General features: G+C 35.7%; 1 protein-coding gene across 9 annotated transcripts in view; it reads left to right on the plus strand.

The window, feature by feature from the left end:
* MTUS1 (microtubule associated scaffold protein 1) overlaps positions 1–24,316 on the plus strand; it is a gene marked incomplete at both ends in the record, with an annotated part of 140,624 nt that overhangs the window by 57,066 nt on the left and 59,242 nt on the right. For 4 of the 9 annotated variants that reach the window (XM_081045442.1, XM_081045452.1, XM_081045446.1 and 1 more), the window contains 3 exons: positions 9,905–10,054; positions 18,942–19,076; positions 21,318–21,356. In XM_081045442.1, coding sequence (XP_080901568.1) covers positions 9,905–10,054; positions 18,942–19,076; positions 21,318–21,356 — 324 coding nt within the window. Of the gene's footprint in view, positions 1–9,904; positions 10,055–11,853; positions 12,115–18,941; positions 19,077–21,317; positions 21,357–24,316 lie in introns of those variants that run through there. The other 5 variants (XM_081045448.1, XM_081045449.1, XM_081045443.1 and 2 more) reach the window with 3 other exon arrangements.

Here is a 24,316-nt window from a genome sequence, read left to right on the forward strand (position 1 = left end):
AAAACTAATTAAAAAAAAAAAAAGTAGTGTTCTGGAAGCCAAGTAAAGAAAGTGTTTCAAGGAAAAAGAAGGAATCAACTGCATCAACTACCGTAACGGGACTATGGTAGTTAAGCCAATTTGATTTAAACCAGAAGGTTGTGTGTTTATTTAACAGGAAGTCAAGAGATAAGTCGGCAGTTCCAGGTTTGGTCATTCAGTAATGTCATCTTAATGTCCTGCTCTTCCCGACTCAGCATGTTGCTTTTGTCAGTGACTTTTCAGTTTAAATAGGGTCCAAATGTGAAGTCCTTCTGCTATTGTGTCCAGAGGCTAGAAGCGAGGGACAGCGGCTCAGCGCAGGTGCTTCCTCCTGACATGCCTGTCCACATTTATCGGGGAGGAAAAGTTTTATTCGGCGTTTTAACCCCTAGCACTCCTATCTTTAAGTCTTACTGGCACAGCTTGGATCACAGGGTCGCTCCTAACTTGAAGAAAGTTTGGGAACATACGTATTTGCCGTTTTAAACTTTTCTATAGGATGTGAGCAGTGCACTTTTCTATAGGAGATTAAGAATGATAGTTGGGGAGCCAAGAAAGGTAATAGACACAATCAGGTTAAATTTATAAAAACAGTTTGTATTCACTATTTTTAGTTACTCTCGTTGGGAGCTTTGGCTCACTTATATTTTAGGCCATATGGTTCTTTTTTCTGATTTGATATTGTCTTGTCTTTTGTCCTGTATTTTATTTACTCTATGACTTTTTATTTTGTATATGGTGATTTTAAAAATTTCCATTTTTATATTGTCAAATACATCTTTCCCTTTAATTGTTCCTATTTTTATGCTTAACAAGACTTCTACTGACAGAGAAGATTGGTCTATATTTAATATAATTAATTCATATGGTTTTGTTTTAACCCCTTTACTTTTTAACCCAATTTTATTTTTTTTTGATGGTGAGAACTAGTAGTTTACATTTGTGTCACTTAACTGTTTGTCAGGTACTCTTCTAAGCATTTTAAAAATATAAACTCATTTAATTCGCACAAGAAATTATGAAGTAAGTACCACTATAATCACCCCCATTCTTACATTTGAGGAAATAGAGCCTCAGAGAGGTTAAGTAACTTGCTCACAGCCACGTGTGGTGGAGCTGGGTTGTAACCGGCTCTAGATTGTTGACTTTTAATCACTACACCATACTGCTTCTCAAACTTTAACTCTTTTAAATTCAAATATTTTAATACCACAAATGAATGTCCCCCTTATCCTATTCTGAATTTTTATATTTCTGAGACTTATACACCAGTTTGTTAATCTGTCAATATAGTTTTATGCCAGTAATAAACTTTTGCTATTTTATAATATAATAACTAGTAGCACAAGTTTTTTCTCCTAATTTTTGAAGTTTTTTTTTAATTGTGGTAAGATATATAGTACATAAAATTTACCATTTGAACCAATTTTAAATGTACAGTTCAGTGGTATTAAGTACATTCAAACTGTTGTTCAAACATTGCCACTGTCCTATCTCTAGAACTTTTCATCTTTCCCAACTAAACTCTTTACCCATTAAACACTAACTCCTCATTCTCCCCTCCTCCCAGCCCCTGGCAACCACCATTCTACTTTCTGTCTCTGAATTTGACTACTCTAGGTATGTCATAAGAGGAATCATATAATATTTGTCCTTTTGTGACTGGCTTATTTCACTTAGCATAAAGTCTTCAACATGCATGCATGTTGTAGCATGTGTCAGAATTTCCTTTCGTTAAGGATGGGTAATATTTCACTGTATGTATGTGCCACCTTTTGTTTATCCATTCATCTGTCAATGGGCTCTTGGGTTGCTTCCACCTTTTGGCTATTGTGAATAATGCTGAGACATGGGTGTACAGATACCATTTGAAGATCTTGCTTCCAATTCTTTGGGTATATATTCAGCATTGGAATTGCTGGATCATATGGTTCTATTTTTAGTTTTTTGAGGAACCACCCTACCATTTTCCATAGTAACTGCACCATTTTATTTTTCTACCAGCAATGCACAGGGTTCCAATTTCTCCGCATCCTTACTGACATTTGTTATTTTCTGTTTTTATGATAGCCATTCTAATAGGCGTAAACTAATACTTTACTGTGGTTTTGATTTGCATTTCCCAAATGACTAATGATGTTGAGCATTTTTTCATGTGCATTGTTGGCCATTTGTATATCTTTGGAGAAAGGTCTACTCAAGTCCTTTCCCCATTTTTTAATCAGATTATTTGTTTTGTTGTTGATTTGTAGTCTTTCTCATTTTTTTATGCTCTAGAATTTTTTGGCTATTCTTACTTATTCTGGGCTAATGTAAATTGTTTTTAAATATTCTCCTAATTCTTCCTTTAAAAACAACACATGTGGATTTAGATGGGAATAGCATTCAATTCATATATTCAGAGAAGAATTAACATGTATGTCTACTTATTCAAATATTTTATGCTCCTTATTTTTGTATTTTTCCACAATACGAGCACATTTTGATAAATTTATTCATAAAAACAGTGTGTGTTGAATGTACATGTTTATGTGTATGTTTAACTACTTATTGCTGAAGTAATGGATCTTTTTTCTATTTTTTTCCTGGTATGTCAGAAAGCTGTTGATTACTGTACAATGTTTATTTTGTAAGCATTGTATCAGGTTTATTTAAGGAGTTTTTAGACAATAATACTCCAGCATCGAAGGTAAAGTTTTTAACATCCTCCTTGGTATTAATGAGAGAATTTGGTCTTTTTGGGTTGAGAATGAACCTGCAGCCACAGTTTCGAGTATGTATAATTTATTTCTCCCATAAATTATTGTTATTTTTTTATCCCTTTGGACATACTTTAATTTTATAATAATAATTCCCAGTTACTGTAGGTAATTACTCCAAAGGTCACTTTCTCTATATAGTTGTGTTTAAAGTACTCAAGTTATAATTATAGCTATAAACAGTCTCACTTTTTGTATTTTAACTATGTCTATTTATTTGGAATTTTCTCCTCCTGATTCTAATATTTAATGACCCTGCCACTTGCATGCTTTATTAGTAATTATTATGATTTATGTGATATAATAATCTATATTTTAAACTATATGTATTAATAGGTAGTTAATATATTACAGACCGACCTCCGTAATCGCCTTTTCATTGTCTAGTTAAAGTTCCCAGTGCCCCTAGCCCTGACAGGTGCATTAGCCTCCTAAGGTGTTTTCCTGATTTCAGACTTGTCCCTTCAGTCAGTTCTGCATACTACTACCACGTGATCAAGTCCTGGTGCAAGTGCTAAGGAATTGCAGTGCCCCTCCCTCTCCACCTGCCCACCACACCCCACTGCCAACAGTTTAGGTCTAAAATTCTTAGGCTGGCATTTAATGCCATCTTTAACTACTTAATGCCAATTGTAAACTATCCTCATTTCCAGTCTTTTTCTTTTTCCTTCCCCATGACACCTGTGCTCCTACTGAGCAATGCAAATCACAGAACAAAATATTTTAATATGATGAGCTACAACGTATTGTCTAGTAGTTTGTTACTGAAAACACTTGGCAGTGAATTCTACAGGAAGCTGTCAGGTGTTTCTAGCACCCTATACATTTAAGCTTTGTGATTACTTGCAGTTACCTTACTATGTAAACAAGTGAGTATTCGTATAACACAACCCCTTATGTGAATGCATTGTCCAGATTTTTATTAAGATGATCTGTGTCCTCTCGTATAGGTAATACAGTAGTCACGTTTTAAAAAACTAAATGAAACATCTTCAAAACGCATAAATTTCATCAAATGTAAAAATGGCAAGTCATTTTTCCGATGGTGAATAACCTCATGAAAAATATATTAAAGCTGAATTCATTCTTGTTTCGTTGAGAGTTCAGATATAAGAACTTTCTTTGACTGGTAGGTGTTTCTGGGGCTTTGGAGACTTCTCACATTACTCTGAATGTGTTTTGTGAGCACTGTGGGACCCAATTTCTTTCCCAGGCTTTTCGTTCAAGAACGGAGGAGGCCAAATCGGAGCTGAGGGATTATACTGCATACCTGTGAAGGCCCTGGGATCTTTCTCCTAGAGAATGAATCATTTAATATAAGTGTCAGAACAAAGGAGTGCCATTTAGAAGTTCATTCTTTGGCTTTAATTTCCAGTCCTAGGAAACATACTATTATGGTATCATAAAGAATTTTCCAGTAGTAATGTGACTGTTTTCATCATAGCCATATAAAAGCATCAATTAAGGCACTGGTTTCTTTAGTTTTTTTGTTTTGTTTTGTTTCTTAGTAGAATTAAAGAATAGTACCTAAAGCTTACAGATGTATAGGAATAAAAATGATTATTGGAATCTACTTACTTTAATTATTGATGCAATTTGTACTTTCTTGGTTTCTTTATCTGTTTTGTCTTGTCTTTTATCTGATAAAATATTTTTTATTAAATATTATAATACTTTTGTATTATAATAAATATTTTTAAATAATTTAAAATTATTTACTATAACAAATATTTTTAATAATTTATTAAAATAATTGTATAAATATTTTTTAATTTTTATTAAATATTATAATACTTTTGTAATAATACTAATTTTTATTACAAAAATATGCTTATTATAAAAAGAAATTCACATGGAGTAATATATAAGTATATAAAATATGGAGGGAACATTCCCCATTCCTTCTTCTCTTTTTCTCCATGTCCCACTATACTATATCCCATAACAGTCCCATAAAATTCTGGTATGTTTTCTGGAATTTTTCAATATATAGAAAAGTGTACTTCAAATAGGATAATATTAACATTGTCCTTTTTTCACTTAAATCTTTTTATTGGATTTTTAGTTTTGCCAAGGATTTGTTAATGACTTTTTTTGATGAATACAGTACATTTAATTAGGTTTTCCAAGATGGTTGTCCGAGTAAATTGCTTGTTAGATGAAGGCATGTTTCAAACCCAGTAGACTCTGTGTTACCATCTAAGGCCAAGTGCAAATGTGATTCTTTCCGTATTTTCCCTAGACAAAAGATGGTTATAAGTGCAGAATCAGAACAAAAGTGTTGTCTATATGTAAGTTTATGCCAAAGACATGTGCTTTTAAATAAACCACTAAGGTCAGTAATATCTCAAGGTAAATCTTAAACCTTTATGGTTCACATCTGGGATAAGTTACATGCTGTGAAGGGAACTGTTAAACGTCACCTTTTCCGAACTGTACCTCAGAGAAGTCCTATATTGATTTCATCAGTGAAGAATTTGATGTTCAGGTTATTCACAGTCTCAGCCCAATATTGCCATATCTTACTTTAGTATCACTTATGATGTCTATGTTCTACTGCTTCTTTACATGAAGACTACTTCCAGGTACTTTAGGCCAACTTTGCTGTTAAGTTGAATGTTGGGACTCGTGATGAAATAAGTACATACCTTTTTGTATCCACAGTGTTTTTTTTTTTTTTTTTTTTTTTGTTGTTGTTTCAAGTAACTTTTTTTTTTTTTTTTATTAATTAATTTATTTATTAGTTTCAGGTGTACAAAACAAGGTAATACTTAGACGTTCATCATTTATATCCCTCATACTGTGAACCCCCCTCCCCCCATCCACTATCCCTCCGACCTCACACTGAACCATCACATTATATATATAAAATTATAGTTGGCATTCATTAATGTTTAGCTTCTGATGTACAATGCCATGATCAGGTATCCACAGTATCCCTGAGGTGGTCTCCCAAATAGGACGCATGTCCATCGGATACCCATCCACAGTGTTTTTTACCATGGCACTCTAAGAGTGCACCCTTCTTGTGAGAGGAGGAGCTCAGGTTGGCCCTCAACGCCTGACACTTCCCTTGTAACTGGGATTTTCTGTACTGTGGCACAGTAGAGGGCATATTGGGTTGGTGGTAAGTTGCTTGTATTGTAGGCCTCAGTGCCATTGGTTAGGTATTTGATCGGAGTAAGCTATTTAACTACCCAAGTAGTTTTCCCATCTATAAACTGGGGATGGTCATATTAATGCACTGTTAGGATTATTCTGAATTTCAAAGGAGCCAATCCTTTGATCAGGTAGACATTATTCAGCACCCTTAGTACATAACAATTAAGAGTATGTAAGGGCAGAATAGGGAAGACTTTGGCTAGGACTTAAAGTTGCCATTAGGTGGAGGGGATGGGGTGGATGGAGATGACAGTGCAACTTGTGAAAATGCGACAGGGCAGGTCAGAGAAAGATCACTGGGCTTGGGGGTAAACTTGCTTCTGGAGCCAGGCTGTGTGTTGGAATCAGAGGCTACGAGTCATAGTAATTCTGAGAGATGCTGAAAAATGTCGGTAAACCCATGATGCTTTCAGAAACAATGCTATGAAACATCCCTTTCTGAAACTAAGTCAGTTTTCCAAACTTGTGGAGCCTTGACTGCATTGTGGCTGTGGCCCAGAAGTTTTCATGTTACTTGCACAAACTTGCTCACTGTTTTTGATGATGATGACTCATCAGAATGGTTATGCTGAAGAGGCAGCAATTTGGTAAATTTACATTCTAAAAAATATGTTTGTCTGTACCTCGAAAGGCATGTAAAACTGGTGGCTAAATGTAATTACAAAATTCAAATGGATATTTAATATCTATTACTTTTTTTTTATAGGAATTATAGGAATGTAAAGAAGAATGTTTCCTTTTATTTAATTAATACTATTTGAAGAGTCTACTAATATTAACAAAAGACAAATAAGCTTGTAAAAATTGCTTAAGTGTTTAATGCTTCAATGTAGATGATGAGAGAAGACATTATAAAAATATTAACTCTTTAAAAAAATTTTAATAGCTTTATTATCATTATTATAATTACACATTTATTATTTTTCCAGCTTGGTTGAGGTATAATTAACAAATAAAATTGTAAGATATGTAAAGTGTACCTTGTAGTGATTTGATAGGTGTATACCTGGGGTGCCAAAAGAATTTATACAAGCAGACACTTTGTATACATTGCTCAAGCAGTGGTTTGCTGTAATCAGAAGTGTCTGGACACTGATAGTAACCACTTTGAGCACGTCTTGTAATTGCAGAAGTCAAATATGACTTGTATTCATTTGTTATCGGTATATATTGAGTATTATGATTTTAATACAGTTTTCCTTTATTAAAATGTGTATACATTTTTTTGGCATCCTCTGTATATTATGAAAGGGTCCCACCATCAAGTTAATTAGCAGAGCCATCACCTCATATATTATGTGGGTTATTTTTGTTTTTTGTTTTTTGGGTTTTTTTGGGGTAAGAATAAGTTCTGCTCTCTTGGAAAATTTTAATTATATAATAGTGTTATCAACTATAGTCGCCATATTTTATATCAGATCCTCAGACCTTTTTCATCTGTTAAAAGTTTGTACCATTTTACCAACCTCTCCTTATTTCCCCCAACTTACTCTTGACCTGAAAAGAAAAATTAATTCAGCAAACTTTATTAAGTCTCACTCTATGCTATATACGTTGCTGGGCCCTAAGGGACAGAATGGAATGAGGTACTCTTCTTGTTCTCAGGTACAGTAGAGACTGGTCCGGAAATATATTGATACAAATACTGTGATAGAAGCAAGTATCAGTATGAGCCTAAAGGAAGGTGTGGTCCATTGCACACAGAAGAAGATGTTCTGGAAGGAAAGGCTTTACAAAGAGGTCCTGATTCTTAACAGTGCTTGTCATAATGTGTATTTGAATCACCTGGAGATCTTGTTAAAATGGAAAATGTGATTCATAGATCTGGGGTGGGGCTGCAAATGAGTGGCAAGTATTTAAAAGAAACGTCTATTGACAAGATAGAGGACTAGACGGAAAGGAAGCCATTTTATTTCTAAAGATAATTATAAGCAGAAGAATAGAGTAAAATAATCTAGAGAAATAAACTGTGTGTGTGTGTGTGTGTGTGTGTGTGTGTGTGTGTGTGTGTGTGTGTAGAGGGGTGGGGACATGGCAAAGCATGAGGGAGAAGAAGTTGGTAGAAATTGACCCTAGGACTGCCTTTTATGCCTTTGGATATTAAGAGAATTAAAATAATATCATCCTGTAGATCAGTGGGAATTAGAGATTTTTAGATTGGGTAATGACCTTAGTTTTCATATCCAGGAGATAAACATGATGGAGGTGGAAAGGATGGAAAGACAGGACTTCACAGTGTCCAATACAGTAGTTCAGGCAATATATCAGGGGCTTAAGGATTTGTAGGATTTGGATTGAGAGGAATAAGACCTCTTTGAAAAGAAATGTCCCTAATGAATTAGAATAGTAACATCCTGCTCAGAGAGAAAAGGAGGTTGATTGGAGCAGAATATGTACCTACATAAAAGAATAGTACAGGGTAAGGCTGGAAACTGGTGGAGCTGCCATGTGGCTGACCTTAAATGCCAGACCTTAGGCTTCAATTCCTTTTGCTCTATTAAGATGAGAGTTTTGTAGGTGAAATCATTCGGACAAATCAGTGAACATTACTCTCTGGACAAATTGCTCAGTAATGGTGCCATAAGTAATATGTGACACCATCTTTTTCACCCAAGGTCTTTTCAACTCTTGTTGAAAAGAGTTGGTCTTTCAACTTTAGTTGTGTGATCGAGTAACTGTCTTGACAGACTTGGTACTAGACTGTGGGAATCTGGCGGGGGAAAGATGATTTCAGTGTTATGAGACTGGAAAAAAAGGAAAAATGGAGTTGAATTAGCATAAGTAGGAAGGAGTTGTCTAATTGTCCAAGTTGAAACACTAAGGAATTTAAAATGCGGCATTGGGATTCAGGAGGAGGATAGGGTTGTAGGTGAGAATTTGGGATTCATTCATCTACCGTGTTTCCTTGAAAATAAGACTTAGCCGAACAATCAGCTTTAAAGCTTGGTCTTATGTTATGTTAATAAAAGACCGGGTCTTATATTATGTTAGATAAGACCCAGTCTTATAGTAAAATAAGACCAGGTATAATAATAATATAATATAATATAATATAATATAATATAATGCCAGGTCTTATATTAATTTTTGCTCCAAAAGACGCATAAGAGCTGATTGACTGGCTAGGTCTTATTTTCGGGGAAAAACAGTACATAGGGCAGTGGTTAGAGTAAAGTAAACAAAACAGACTTCAAGAGATGGGTGTGAAGAAAGTTGAGAGGAAAGGCTTAAACTTGGGAAATGCCCACATTCAGGGAGCAGCTGTGAGCATCAGGATAATGTGATTTCAAAGATGCCAAAGAATGTGAAGCATACATATTTTGTTAGCAAATGGAACTACTGTTTGCTGCAAGAAAGAGAAGTTTGGGTGACGACTATTTAAGTTTTGCAAACGAACAAAGATGAAAAGGTGGGAGGGGAAAAAAGAATATTACTAAGAGCATAGCACCACCTGGTGTTAGACATTAGGTATTTTTAAAATGAAGTTTTTTTTCTTCATCAAATTTAATTTTTCTTCCTTTGTGTTTGGTTGTTTTAAGTTTTTCTCCTATTCTTTATACGAAAAGTCTCGTGTGTGAATGGGCTCATTGGTTTACTTTTTAATCAACAGTATGGGGGGAAGTCATATCAGTTTATTTATTGTTTGATTTCACCTTTGCCAAAAGCTTCCATCTCACAATCTCACATGGCTCTTCTCATCTATCCCTGAATCCCATAAGAGGTGAGTTAATTACTTGAGGTGACAGGGTTACAGCCACCCTCCTCATCTCCCACTGGCCTCACCACCATCTCTGCTCTTCTGCTTCTAAATGATCAAAAATAAGTTGATGTGAAGATTTCCTCTGAAGTTACATGGTTCTGAATATTCGTGTTATATTTTGACTCAGTTGTTAGAGCAGGCGTTTGAGTTTACAGTGAAGAGCAGTGGAAACATTTTGGTTTTTTTTTTTTTAAACCCCAAGGAAAACCTACATCTTTGAAAACTTCACAGCCCTCTTGGGTGACTTTGCCTAGATCCAAAGCGTCCTTGAAAACATCTTCGCTGCGAAGGACAGGAAGCACCTCCTCTGTTGCGAGCACCCACAGTGACCTGAGCACTTACAGCAACAATTGTAAGTCGGTCTAACGTCAACCTTTGGCAGTTGTTGAAACTCTAGTTATAAGAAAAACTAATGTGCTGCAGATAATTATCAGAATTTTTGATTTCTGTGATTTAGGGAAAAATATGCATACATCTTTTCCCTTGGAATTGCTTTACAAGTTGGGCAGGAAAAAAACATTCTTTCAGTGACATTCTCCTTGATGAATGTGCTATGAAACACTGAAATATTTATGTGTTAAAGGCAACTGGTATTTTTTTGCATGAAGATTCTGAATGATGATATCATTTGAAGTGGTGATGTGTTTTGGTTTGTTTAAGAAAAGAAAACAATCTAGGGGCTTTGGAACCCAACTGGAAATCAGAAAAAAAAGATGAAACTTCGGTTCCATTTACTTTGTAAAAGACTATATTTTGTAGATGTACGTTTTATAATCTTTTATTTTGGATGCTCAATTCAGGGTAGTATGACTAGTACATATATTGTAACTTCAGGCCAAATTTTAAGTAATTTAAACTCTGGAGAATATTTTTAAAGTTGTCAGTTAATGTAAATTCTGTGTATAAAATGGGTGAACTAATAGAGCTATCCCTTTCATTCAAAAGATGTATTTGGTCTTAGTATTTATTTGCTTATTTCCTTTTGAATTTTCTCACAAAATAATCCACGGATTAGTTCATTTGAACAATTTTGGAGTGCCTGCTGTGTATCGTCATCATGATAAATGCAGTGAGAGATTCTGGATATAAAAGAAATGGTTCTTATCTAAAAGGTGGTTGAGGAGAAAGACGATGTTTACGTTTACATAAATAACTAGAATACCGGATAAAATAAGATATAAAAATGTGGTGGGGATGAGGGGAGTTCTCTCTGCCTTAAGGAGGGATTCATTTCCTCTTTCTGCTGAGAGGATAGGGAGTAAGTGGAGTCACAGTTATTGAACCTTCTGGGTGTAGAGGATTATCACAGAGTTACCATACGTTATTTCATTTTGTTTTTCTCTAACTATCTTTTGCTGTTACTCGATTTTATATGTAAGGTAATTGAGGCTCAGAGAGGTTGTCGCTGGTCCAGGGACTCTCAGCCAGTATGTGACAGAATTGAGAATGTGATTGTGGAGGGTAAGGCATTGAATCAATGACTGAATTAATGAGGACATTTCTGAGAGTTCCTTTAGCGGCAGCAGCTGGTTTCCTATGATAGTAAGTAGCAGTATACCAGAACTTGAGGAAGACTGGAATATGTCACTAAAAAGGAAACAGGATTATTACCTGCTTATTGTTTGAATTGTGAAGTATGGCATCGGATCAGAAGAGTTTGCATGTAACAGAGAATTCTCTATGAATCTGAAAAGGTATTTCATATATGTATTATTTTAAGGTCATTTCACTTGCAGCTTTCTCTGTTTGCAATGTGAATTTTAAAAGCAAACTGCCAAAACAGAATCAACAGTGTGCCCTGGGAGGACTGTCGTGATGGGATTTGTGACACTGGAAACAGACACATTCTGTAGCCGCTGCCCAGCGTTTCCCATTGACAGCCATGTTGACTTGGCCACTGTTTCAGTACCGTGTCTGACACTCCGAAGGAGGTTGTAAAATGCTTTTGTCCGTTCCTTTTTGTCTTTTAACAAAGGGGTTTACCGTGTACCCACAGAGCCTGTCTAGTGGCGATGTGTCCCTGTTGCAGATTAAGCATTCACATCAATGAGTCTCTTTCTTAGTTCGATTTGCTAGCTGGTTTAATCTGTTCTGTGTAGTGCTTTGGAGCCTACAGATTTTTTTTCCCCCCTCCATTCTAATTCACTAAGAGGAAGCATGAGGGATATGGGAGTGAACATGGCTGCAGTTTTTCCTGCTTAAGCTTGCTTTGATCCTTTTAAATGACTGTACCAGGAGGATTTCGCAGTTGTACAGAAACGGATATTTCTTCAAAAATATTTATCAATTCTACACTCACCCCACCGGCTGGTTCAGAGAGGCATTATGATGCTACCTTATTGACCCTGCTGGTCCTGGGATCCTACAGCCTCTGTGTGGTTCCTTTGTTAGCCACGTTCACTGGGAAAAGAAGTAGGTCGACGATTTCTGGTTTGATTCTTTTCTTTGTAAGCATGCTTACATTTTATTCAATAAATTCATTTAGCAGCTCTTGATTGCTATTTTTGCAACTTGTAATTTATGTTGATTGTAGCATTTCTCAGACATATTTATTTTAAGTTGTGAATGAGTCTGTACAGAGCCCAATTTATTGTATATTTTATGTGTTTTGGAACTCTTCATATAATTCAGCAGCACTGTCAATGTTCTTGGCATGTGAGATTACTTTATTAAAGATTATTTGATGGCCTCATTTCCGATTAAATAGCTAATAGTTTTTGTGTATGTAGCTCATAGTTGTACGAGTATAGAAAAATACTTTCCTAGAATTAAAATGAAAAGATCATGTCCTTGATTATTTTATTCATTGTATTATATCCCAAAATATTCAAGATGTGTACTTTTTGAAGATTACCTTAAAACATGGAGAAATCTTTTTGAGTTGAAATTTTCCTATTTCTGATAGTGATGAGTCATGTTGGGAAATAATCTTTTGATCATTGTTTTGATTTATATTGGGTTGAGCATTTGAATTGTTGATGAACATTTTCTTGCTTTGTCGGCTCATTTCTTTATGATGTGGGACTATTAGTGGCGTCATTTAAGAACTTCTGAGATCACATAGTGCTGTTCTAAAATTAGCATCTGGTTCTTGGTACTTCGAGATCCTATGGAAATAACATTACCAAGTTTTAAAGTGACTGAATCAAGAAATATAAGGTAATAAATCTATCTTATTTGGGGACTTTAGCAGGCTCTTTGTGTGTGTTCTTTTAAGCCTAGAAAAGTTGAAAGTTATGACATTCATTTTCTTTTATATATTATTAGCATGAAGCATTGCATAGTAGCTTGTATATTAAATGTGCTCATTTATGGAGCTTAAACAATATAAGCTCTTCTATAATCCTCTAAAGTCCAGTTTTTAAGATCACTGGATAAAAATCAATGATATATTGTAAGTCTTGAACAGAAATGAAGGTTCGAGGACCATTGTGCCAATGCAAAAGGCAGTCTTTGGAGAGTGTATAATTTTGCCACTTTAGGAAATAATGAAGTCCAAGGGTTTTCTTTTCCTTCCATTTTGGCCACAAAGACTGTTTATTTTTGAGAGACAGATGGTGAGAGGAAATGTAAGAGATGCACACCAAAGCTATTTGCACTGTCTTGGGAATAGTGCAAGAATGGGAGGAGGCTAACCAATAAATGGAACATTCCTTTGCTTTACCTTCATGGCCAGCCCCAGCACAGTGTGTGTAATATATAGAAAAATGTCATTCAGCTCAGACCATCCTAGTTTTCCTCCTAACTTCTGCGAAGTTGGACAATCTTTCACTCTCTTATCCTCAGTCTTCTCACCTGATGAATGGGCAGGTGGAGGACTAGATCATATTCAAAATTCATGCAATAAGAAATGTTTCTGACCACTTTTATTTTCTTCACTACAGTAAGATGGTGCCTGATAGTTTGGGAAAAGGTGCTTTGAGTTGCTGCAGCGATTAAGCGGACAGAGAGAAGGAAGGATTAGTCTTGTTTCCCCCTCAGTCAAGTGGATATTATCTCACTTGCCATCACTGGTCAGCTGGTAAATAAGAATCACCTGGAGTACAGTGCTGAATGTTTTTCAGGCTGCTTCCAGGTTCAGAGCAAAAGCTTGTGCTTGACTAGCGTTATCTGCCATAGGTGAGGCAGAGCTGAAAGATAAGCAGTGTATACTCTGACCCTATGTTACAAAACATGCTTAATATGTGTGCGTGTCTAAATGGACTATTTAATAAGAAAATACTGTGATCCAGATTGGTATTAATTTTGTTTTCATTTTTTTAATATTTCTGTAGGGTATATGTGAAATGTTCTTGTTATTATAAAGTTGATTGATTTTGCTTTTGGAATTTGAAAGCTTCGACTTCAGTAGTGATTTGATTTCAAGCCAGGTGAACAGATGATCTGGCACGATGGGGCGGGGAGTGTTAAACTGATTCACAAAAAAGAAAAAAAAAATCAAGCAATGAGCAGAATGTTGGCTCTGTGTGTATATGCATACTAGAATAAACAAAATAAAAACTAATGTTAACTAGATGCTAGAAGGTAGTATGAAATGTAAGTTTGCAGATATAAGTCTGGAACAATGAGAAGTCCTTTTCTAATAGGAAAATCATTGCTTTTCTTTAGGCTTCTCTGAGAATCTCCATTTTCTTTTTAGACTCATCATCTCTCTCTCTCTCTTTGTCTCTCTCTTATTTCATTTGCACCCATTTTGATATGAGGAAATGAAAACGAAGGATTCCAGAGAACGTATTATTTTGGCATAAGTGAGAAAACCTAGGATGGATGATAAAAACAGAACAGGGGCAATTTTAAAGTGTATATCAGAGCTGGCTTAGACCTAGGCAAGCCCATGTGGAATTTCACATATTGACTCTGTAGACCAACTGTTACTGAGTGGTTGGGGCCGCTTGCAGCACTGTATTTAGGAGAATTCTGAGGATGTGTTTGGTCTCAGTGGGACAAAGGACCATTATTAGTTAGTTGGGACCCCATGGGTACTCTTTCCATACCTGATAGTCAGACCATTCTTCATACACATAGAGATGAACTGATTCAGCACAGCTAGGCAGTGGCTCAATTAGGACCAGAACACACAGATTTTTAGATTCCATTCCATTACTTGAAATTATTATGTTTCTCTTATTATACTGGAACTTTTGCCACTGAAGAGTGTATCGTTTGGATATAATAACTCTGGATAAGAGAAAATTTAGAGATCATCAGGATACCCAACTAGCTGCCATGTTAGGAAATGAAATTGAGGGCAGGAGAAATACTGGAATGGCATCATGCCTTGTAGTGAAGTATAGTACATCCTTCAAGTTGGGGTTTACTAGAAAGCAATAGGCCAGCTTAGAGGAGAGTGTTTAAAAGAGAATAAGATATGTCAGTGTTCGTCATAAACGTATGTGCATCTCAGCACAGTTTGCCCCACCAGTAGAAAGGGGGGAAGAGTGAAGGTAGGAAGTGTGTACAGTAGATGATCAGAGAGCGAGTGTATGTTTGTATGTATGTGTGTATATATGTCCATATGTGTTTATATATATATCACATATAAATGTAAATGTGTATGTATTTATACCTGAGTCAAACTCAAAGTTTGTTCTTGAAATATGGATTTTGACCCTAACGTGTTATGAGGTTGACGATGGATCTGGTGCTGAATCTAGTGTTCAGTAGAACAATATTGAGCCTGAAGAGTGGCACTCAGACAGTTTCTCTCCAGGACACTACCTCTTGTTCTGTGTGGGATAGAGAACCAAAGGACAGAAGTATTGTGCCTCCTGAGAAATGTGTCTTTTGCTTTAGTGAGAAATCCTTTTATTGAATTCTTTGGAAACTGAAGGTCTTTGTGTTTAAAGCTTAGTAATGAAAAGCATGAATTTAAGTACTTACGAGTTTATATTAAGTCTGTAAATTAAACTCAATTCAGTATCTCAGAATCTGAATAGGTGACTTATTTGCCGCTCAACGTTTTTTTTTTTTAAATGTTTCAAGAAAAGTAAGACTAAAATCCAGACTGTTGTGTTGCACGGTTAAGACTCCAATAACATCATTTACTTCCTTTCTTGGATTTTGATGTAGCAAAGGCTGTAATGCTAATTTAAACCCAATACTCATGTTGTATGAAAATCTAAAAAATATGCTGTATGAAATTTTGGTTCTGTTTAAGACTATGAAATTATTCCCCATTCATCTTTTAAGAAGTTATGTTGAATTTTATAGCTGTAGTATCTTCAGTATTATTTACATAGCTCTCTGTCAACTTTGGAAAAATCAAGTCTCTAGGTTTTGGGGAACTAGAGAATTGGAAGGAAGGACAGGAAATTGGCAGAAACTTGTCAGTAGGAGGCATGGTTCTGTGTTGATTTGACCTAATATTGGAAATGTTATCTGGGCACAGGAAGAATGAACAGATGGCTCATTGTAGAGAGAGTTGACGTAGCTCAGGGGAGAATAACCGCATCTCTTTATAGGGTTTAAATGTGATATCTATGAGCACTGTTGCAAGAGTTGGGGTAGTTTAGCCTAGTGAAAAATTTTTAACTGTCTTCCAATTTGTAACATATTTGTAAATAGGCAGACATCTCACCCTGTTGTAGAAATGCAAGGTAAATAAAGGGATCAGGGTTGGTAATAAATAATTTGTAATAAATTATTACAGGGTTGGTAATAAATAAATTTATGATTATAGGTGTTGAATATTAAAATAGAACTGGATACTTTGGATTGGGTGTCGAGATTATTTGGAAACAATAAAAAATCGAATGTAGGTTGGTGGACGGGAAATTAAGCTTGGAGACCAGGTAGTGAATGAATGAACTTTCAGATTTCCCCTCTAGCCTAGTGAGTAGATGACTTCAACATGCCAGTGGTTTGTGTGGTTGGCGAAGGGAGATGGAGAAAAAGGGTCACTTTTTTTTGTTCTTAAAGATTTTATTGGGGAAGGGGAACAGGACTTTATTGGGGAACCATGTGTACTTCCAGGACTTTTTCCAAGTCAAGTTGTTGTTCTTTCAATCTTAGTTGTGGAGGGCGCAGCTCAGCTCCAGGTTCAGTTGCCATTGCTAGTTGCAGGGGGCACAGCCCACCATCAAAAGGGTCACTTTTATAGGAAGAGAGAATCATAAAACTTTCCAAGTATTTTTGTTTGAATTTTTTATTTTCTTGGATATGGAGAGAAAAAGACAAAGTGCTGTGTTTACACTCCTTGAGTGTAGTATACTGTGATAATCTTTTAGGAAGAGCAAAGCAATACTGTTAAAATTCCTTGTAGGAGCTAAGCTCTAGATAGTGTACTTTCGCAGAGATTATTCAATTATGGAAAACTAAAAGGAAAAGTGAATTTAGAATGATTTTTTTTTAAAAAAAATACCGATTTTTAAAAATTTAATTACGTCATTGCTGCCGCTTCCTTTTCTAATTACTACTCAATAAAATGTGAAAGTTTTTTTACGTTTTTTATCTTTACCTGCTGGTAATGTTTTTTCAAACCTTTTTCTAATATTTTTGATACTTGTGAGATTTTAAAATGTAGATTCTCCCTGCCTAAAACAGTGCAATAAATGATGGTAATGGTGGTTACAGTCGTAAAGTAGCCATAAAGTCCACTTAACCATACCACAGAGAGGGGCACTATTTCATAAGACCTCATTATGGATCAAATACACATTCAGCAAAAATATAATGTGAAAATGCATTCTTATTTGGGATTCAAATTTCAGGAAACAAGTCTTGCTCTTTCTTTCCCTTCTGGTCTTCTCCCTGCCCCAAGTACAAATACAAATCTTAAGGATGCTACAGAAGATTTGGGCTCCCATTTCAATCTCGTGGCAAGCCGTAAATACAAAGAAGCAATTCACAATTTAGGAAGAACCTATATAAATGTGGTCTATACAGTTGTCTTATGTACTGAAAGATATTTAGTTTTTTGATGCCAAGGGCTTCAATTATTATTGGGCAAAAGAAGAAATAAGAGTAAGCAAGACATCTACTTAAGGCTTTGACATAATAATATCGCCATGGTTTCAAATTTTAGTTCTGCTAGAAAATCAACAAGTTATAGGTTATCATTATTTTTAAGGCTGCGTTGTTTATTCTGCAGTGTCACTGCCACTTGATATGCTAAGATTGTCTTTAGAGTTCCAGTGAAGGAAAAGAAACAAAATCAGAGACTGTAGCGAAATAAAGATGATGCTCTTCCAGGACACACTGACATAGTCTACCTAAAGTATAGTATTTGCTCATTTAATTCTTCCCTCTCACTTTTACCCTGATATTTTCTTTGGGCAATAGTGTAGTTCTATTTCTGGGAGAGCCCCCTTTGCCTAGTTAACTATAGTGGACTCAGAATTATACCACAGCCCAAGCAACGTTAGTTAGCATCAACATTTCTCTAAAAGTCCTTTCTTTAACAATTCTTTTCGTGCCTGGAAACAGTCTTCCATTCTTCCTCCTTTCTTCCCTCTCACCCTTCCTCCCTCGTTCCCTCCCTTCCTCCCTCCCTCTCTCCCTTCTTCTCTCCCTTCTCTCTCTCTCTCTCTCTCTCTCTCTCTCTCTGGCTCTCTCTCTCTGGCTCTCTCTGGCTCTCTCTCGCTCTGTTTTTTTTTTTTTTTGGTGTGTGTATGTGTGTGTGTGTGTGTTTTCCAGAGAGGGTTCCTGTGTGAGAGAGGAAAGATTTACATATAACATAAAAGATAAAAGATGGTATGTATTATTTAGGTGGGACCCCCCTCTTATGTTTCAGCTTTGGGGCTTAGGCACCTTTATTCCAGAGCAGATGTTGGCGTGCCAGCTCCTTGCTGGAGCAAGAGAGAATCAGAATCAGATCTCATCCTTGTAGCTGCCAAGGGGTTTGTACATTATGGTTCTCAAATTATTCACACAGCTGGCTGGCTGCCTGTGTGCTGCCTGTCCTCGTGGAGATGGATGCTCTTCATAGCTGCACCGTGGACATCCTTGTTACAGAACATCAGTTATTTCCCAACTTTCACCTGGGATGAAAGCTGAACTGAGCGATAATCATAAAGTTGCACTGTGCCAGGATGTCTGGTCACTCTGGTTATAGTTTTTACCCTGTCGCCTTCCGAGGACAGAAACTACCTGTTATGAATCTCTGTCATCCCAATATGCAATAAACACTGGCATGTTGTAGGTGCTTAGTGACCACTTGTTGATTGTAGGAGAAAGGAATACGTTGTGATAGATTAATACTACATTTGTAAAATAAAACGTACTTTTTTGTATTATTACAGCTGGTAATACTGCTGTCATCAAATATGAGGAAAGCCCTCCAAAGCCAGCATTTCAAAATGGTTCGTCAGGATCGTTATATTTGAAGTCTTTGGCACCCAGAGCTCACGCACACTTATTGAAAACTGCTCCAAAAGGTATGGTCCTTACTGTGGAGAGAAGAGGGAGGACAAGATGTTTTAAGTCCTTGGCTTGTAGGAAGTTAAATTTTGACAACTAGGTCTATGGTATATTGACCAATTACTTGTAAAAAGTCTGTTTAATAAGAGATAATGGTGCCTTTTTACGCTGAGGGAGCTGTTCTTGTTCTGCTAGCTGGTGGGTTCTACAGTAAAACTTGATAAATAGAAACCAGCAGGTAGATCAAAGGTATCAGGTGAAAAGAAGATTTCAAGAGATAAATTATGTTAAGGTAGTGATCTAGAGTAATGAGACACAAGTGCATAGTTTACTTCTCACTCTTGGTCCAAATCGTACTCTTTTTCTAGTTTATTTTCTGTTCTTTATCTCTTTTCCTTCTCTGTATTACCACTTTATGATTGCTGTGGCTATGAAGAATAACTTTCAGGTTTACAAGCCATGTAGTATATATACTATATCAAGCCATAGTATATATACTATATCTACAAGCCATGTAGATATCTACTATATCATGTAGTATATACTTAATATATCACATGGATATGTGATGCATATTGATTAGAGAATTTGAAAAATAGAAACATACCGAGTTCTTTATCCCATCAACCACAAATAACAGTTGCATTTCCTTCATTCATTTTCCTCCTCTGCATATAGAATGTTTTTGTTTGTTTGTTTGAACAAAACTCAGGGCCTTGTTTGTACATGCTCCTGTGTCTTGCTTTAATTAATTTAGTAGGATATCATGAGATCGTCTTCATTTTAAATGGCTATGAAACAGTTCAGTTTTCTAATTCTGTTTTCTGGACAATGTCTGCCTTTTGCTGTAGTGTGTAAAACTGAGATGAACGTCTCTGAATGTACATAGTGTTTGTTGCTTCAGACTCTTAATTGCTGGCTTAAACTGTATGAATCTTTTTTAAACTGTCAATATATGTTGCTAAATAATTTTCCAAAAGGCATTAGTGTCTCACAGCAGTGTGAGAGTGTCTGTTGCTCGTCATCATCCTTGTGTGTGTGTAGGATTGTGTGGTAACTAGGTGAATTACCTAGTGAATGTTTATCAACACTTTTGCTTATCTACTGATTTGAAAGAAAGTAGGACTAAATATTGGAAAATAATTCTTTAGCATGCCAGCAGGTTTTCGTCTGTCCAGGATCTTACATAAATTTCTGAGGCATCAAATGACCCCGCTGGGATGACATTAGTATGTGAATCTGTGGTTTTTTTATTGGTGATAAAGCCCTATAATCTATACGTACACCAATATCTGAAAAGAAATATCGAATTTCGATACTAAGATCACTTTCAGAGAATTAGAACTTCGTGATTCTACTGATAACTTTATAGAAGAGCGAAGTCTAGTATGTCTTGCTAATGAATTGGTAAGCTTTTGTATCACAAAGGTTTACTTGAGTGGGAATCAATGCTTTCCATTTATAACAGCCACATATTTTAAGAGATTATCTTCTTTGTAAAATGCACAGATAGAATGTGTCAGCTGTTCCAACCAGTAACATGCAGGTGATTATGCCCTAGAAATGACCATATCATGTCAAGTGAAAACATGTAGTTTTCTTCTAGTGACTTATGTTTGTAACTCTGTCCTTTTTAACCACTCTTGGTCGTATTTATTTTTCAGTTACATTGACATATAATTGACAAATAAAAATGTAATATATTTGATGATGCTGTACATATACATTGTGAAAGGATTCCCTTGGTCATATTTTATATTGTATCAGTTTGGAGAAAAAGCTTAAGTGTAATTTCCTTCATAGCTCAGTAGCAAGTGAATTGGATGTAATACTTGGCAGTTTTAGAAATCATATGCTAGTGGCTGTCTTTCCTAAAGTCTGGCTGTTTTTTCTCTGTCAGCAGTAGAATAGTGTAAAGTATATAATAAATGTGTAAATTCAGTTTTGTTAAAATTTGAATTTCAAATGTTCTTGACTGAAAAAGTACTGTAGTTTTTCCTATCATATTTAATTTGTGACGAAGAATTCATATCACCCTTAAACTCCCATTTTGATGTTATTTGGGATGTCATTTTATACTTAGACTATATTTGAGAAAGTTGATTGTGTCTCAGTGGTATTGCCCATCTGGAACCTAAAATTTAGATGTTAGTGGATTGTTTTTGAAAATAAGACAACCCTTATTTTTTAAATGGTTTGTTTTTGTGTGATATTTTATATAAAATGTGTATTTTACAGATATTTCTTTTATATTTTAGGTCCTTCAAGAAAAACTCTATTTACAGCTTCTAATACAGGTAAGTGACCCCTTTAAATATGGATGGAGAAAAATAATCTTTTTGTAGAATTGTGTTATCTTTACAAGTATTTAAATTTTTTTTAACAGTGATTTTTCACTAGTATGCTTATAAACAGAATTTCAAGTTTGTGGCATAAACATAACTGCTTATGACCTGGGCCAGCATAGGGTTAAAACTTGGTAAGCACGATTGACAAGCCATCTGACACAAAAGGACATTTTATTAATAACAGGTAATTTTTGAGGTGGATAATGTCCTTTTATCAAGGTAAATGTTATTTTCCAATTGAATCCAATTGACAGTCTCTTTAATTGATAAATTTTCTCAAGCTCAGGTAGTAACACCTTTTAATAGCTCAACAGCTTAACTGTTTGTTTTTGTTCCTCTTTTTTTTTTAATACTTCTCGGTAGAACAAACTCCCATCTGTCTCTAAGATAGCCTCACCCATTTGAACTACAACTGGGAATCAAAAAACTTTGTCTCTTGAGAAGCCAGGGAAGCTTTCAAAGAATGTATTCACTACAGTTCCTATATTTTATCTATAGCTGATTAGGTCCCAAACACTATGTTCCCTTACTTAATATGCAGTTCTAAGACCGTTAGTTTTGCGGCTTCTAAGTCCACTGAAGAGAGAAAGGTATTCTAGCACACTAACTACATTTCACCATGCCTTGTGACAGTGTGGAGTGCTGAGGATACCGTGGTGAACCAAAAGCGCCAGGAGCCTTGACTTCAGGAAGCTGACAGGAAGGTCAAAGCATTGCACAAATAAACATAAAATCAATTGCAGTACGTTTTCGGGAAGGTTACGGGGTCCTACCTATGCGGGGCCTGATCTAGTGTGTGTGAGCTAGTGAGGGAAACCTAGGCAGCAGGTGTAAATTTGTGACCCTCCCTCACCTCTATATGTTTAGATAGTAATTAAAGAAAATAGGGTGGATAATGTTACATAGGGAATAATTAATACCCTTGATGCCCTCAAGATGTGTTCAGTTTCCTTGGCTTAATAAGGCGCAAAGTGTGAGAGAATTATATCACAGTTATTAATCTTTCGTAGGTACTTAGAGAAGAACCAGCCATTCAGTGATTTTAAAAAAGGTCTCAATAGCCTGAGTTTGAAGATATATCTATGTATGTGCTTTCTAACTTAAAAAACCAAAAGAAACTATTCTGCATACATTGAGATTTTTATTTTCTTTCATTTTAAATTTCTAGCACATCCTTATATTTAGGAGAAAAAGATAGCTAATCTGCTATAGAATTACTTTGTTTATGTTAGAAAATCAGATAATCTTTATCAGAAAGTTAGATGGTATGATGCTAGTATATTTAACTAAAAAACTTCCAGAATGTTTTCCAAAGTGGCTACACCATTTTACATTCCCACCAGCAGTGTAGGAGAGGTCTAGTTTCTCCACATCCTTGCCAACACTTATTTTTTAAAAATCTTTTTTAGTATAGCCATTCTAATGGGTATGAAGTGGTATCTCATGCAGTTTCAGCTTGTGTTTACCGAATGACCAATGACGTTGAGTATGTTTTCGTAAACGTATTGGGCATGTGTATATATTCTCTGGGAAACCATTAATTCAAATCCTTTGCTCATTTTAAAATTATTTATATTATTGCTGAATTGTAGGAATTCTTTGTATGTTCTGAGTACTAGACCCTGTTCACTTTTTGTTTAATTAAAGTTTATTGGGGTGACAATTATTAGTAAAGTTACATAGATTTCAGATGTACAATTCTGTATTACATCATCTATAAATCCCATTGTGTGTTCACCACCCAGAGTCAGTTCTCCTTCCATCACCATGTATTTGATTCCCCCTTACCCTCATCTCCCTCCCCCCACCCCCTTTACCCTCTGGTAACCACAAAACTATTGGCTGTGTCTATGAGTTTTTGTTTCTCATTTGTCTTGTTCTTTTGTTGTTTTAGATTTGTATACCACATATCAGTGAAATCATAGGATTCTCTGCTTTTTCTGTCTGACTTATTTCGCTTAGCATTATAATCTCAAGATCCATCCATGTTGTCACAAATGGTTCTATTTCATCTTTTCTTACCACCGAATAGTATTCCGTTGTGTATATATACCACAACTTCTTTATCCATTCATTTATCGAAGGACATTATGGTTGTTTCCATGTCTTGGCCACCGTAAACAAAGCTGCAGTGAACATTGGATCACACGTGTCTTTATGTATAAATGTTTTCAGATTTTTTGGGTAGAGACCCAGGATAGGGATTGCTGGATCATATGGTAATTCTATTTGTAATTTTTTGAGGAACATCCACACTGCCTTCCATAACAGCTGCACCAGTCTGCATTCCCACCAACAGTGTATCAGGGTTCCTTTTTCTCCACAGCCTCTCCAACACTTGTTACTATTTGTCTTGTTGATGATAGCCATTCTGACAGGGGTGAGGTGATATCTCATTGTGGTTTTTATTTGCATTTCTCTGATGATTAGTATGTTGAGCATTTTTTCATATGTCTATTTGCCATTTGTAAGTCCTCTTTGGAGAAATGTCTCTTTAGGTCCTCTGCCCATTTTTCAATTGGGTTGTTTGTTTTTTTGTTGTTGTTGAGTTTCATGAGTTCCTTGTATATTTTGGATTATATTATTAGCCCCTTATCGGAGGCACTGTTTGCAAAAATTTTCTCCCATTCAATAACCTAGAAGAAATGAACAAGTTCTTAGAAATATATAGCCTTCCTAGGCTGAACCATGAAGAACTAGAAAATCTAAACAGACCGATCACCAGTAACGAAATTGAATCAGTCATCTAAAACCTTCCCAAAAGCAAAAGCCTGGGACCAGATGGCTTCACTAGTGAATTCTACCAAATCTTCAAAGAGGATCTAATACCAATCCTGTTCAAACTCTTCCAAAAAATTGAAGAAGAGACATTACTCTCTAACTCATTTTATGAGGCCGATCTTACCCTG

Source organism: Rhinolophus hipposideros, assembly GCF_964194185.1.
Source record: "Rhinolophus hipposideros genome assembly, chromosome: 4".
In the NCBI taxonomy this organism is placed as follows: Eukaryota; Metazoa; Chordata; class Mammalia; order Chiroptera; family Rhinolophidae; genus Rhinolophus; species Rhinolophus hipposideros.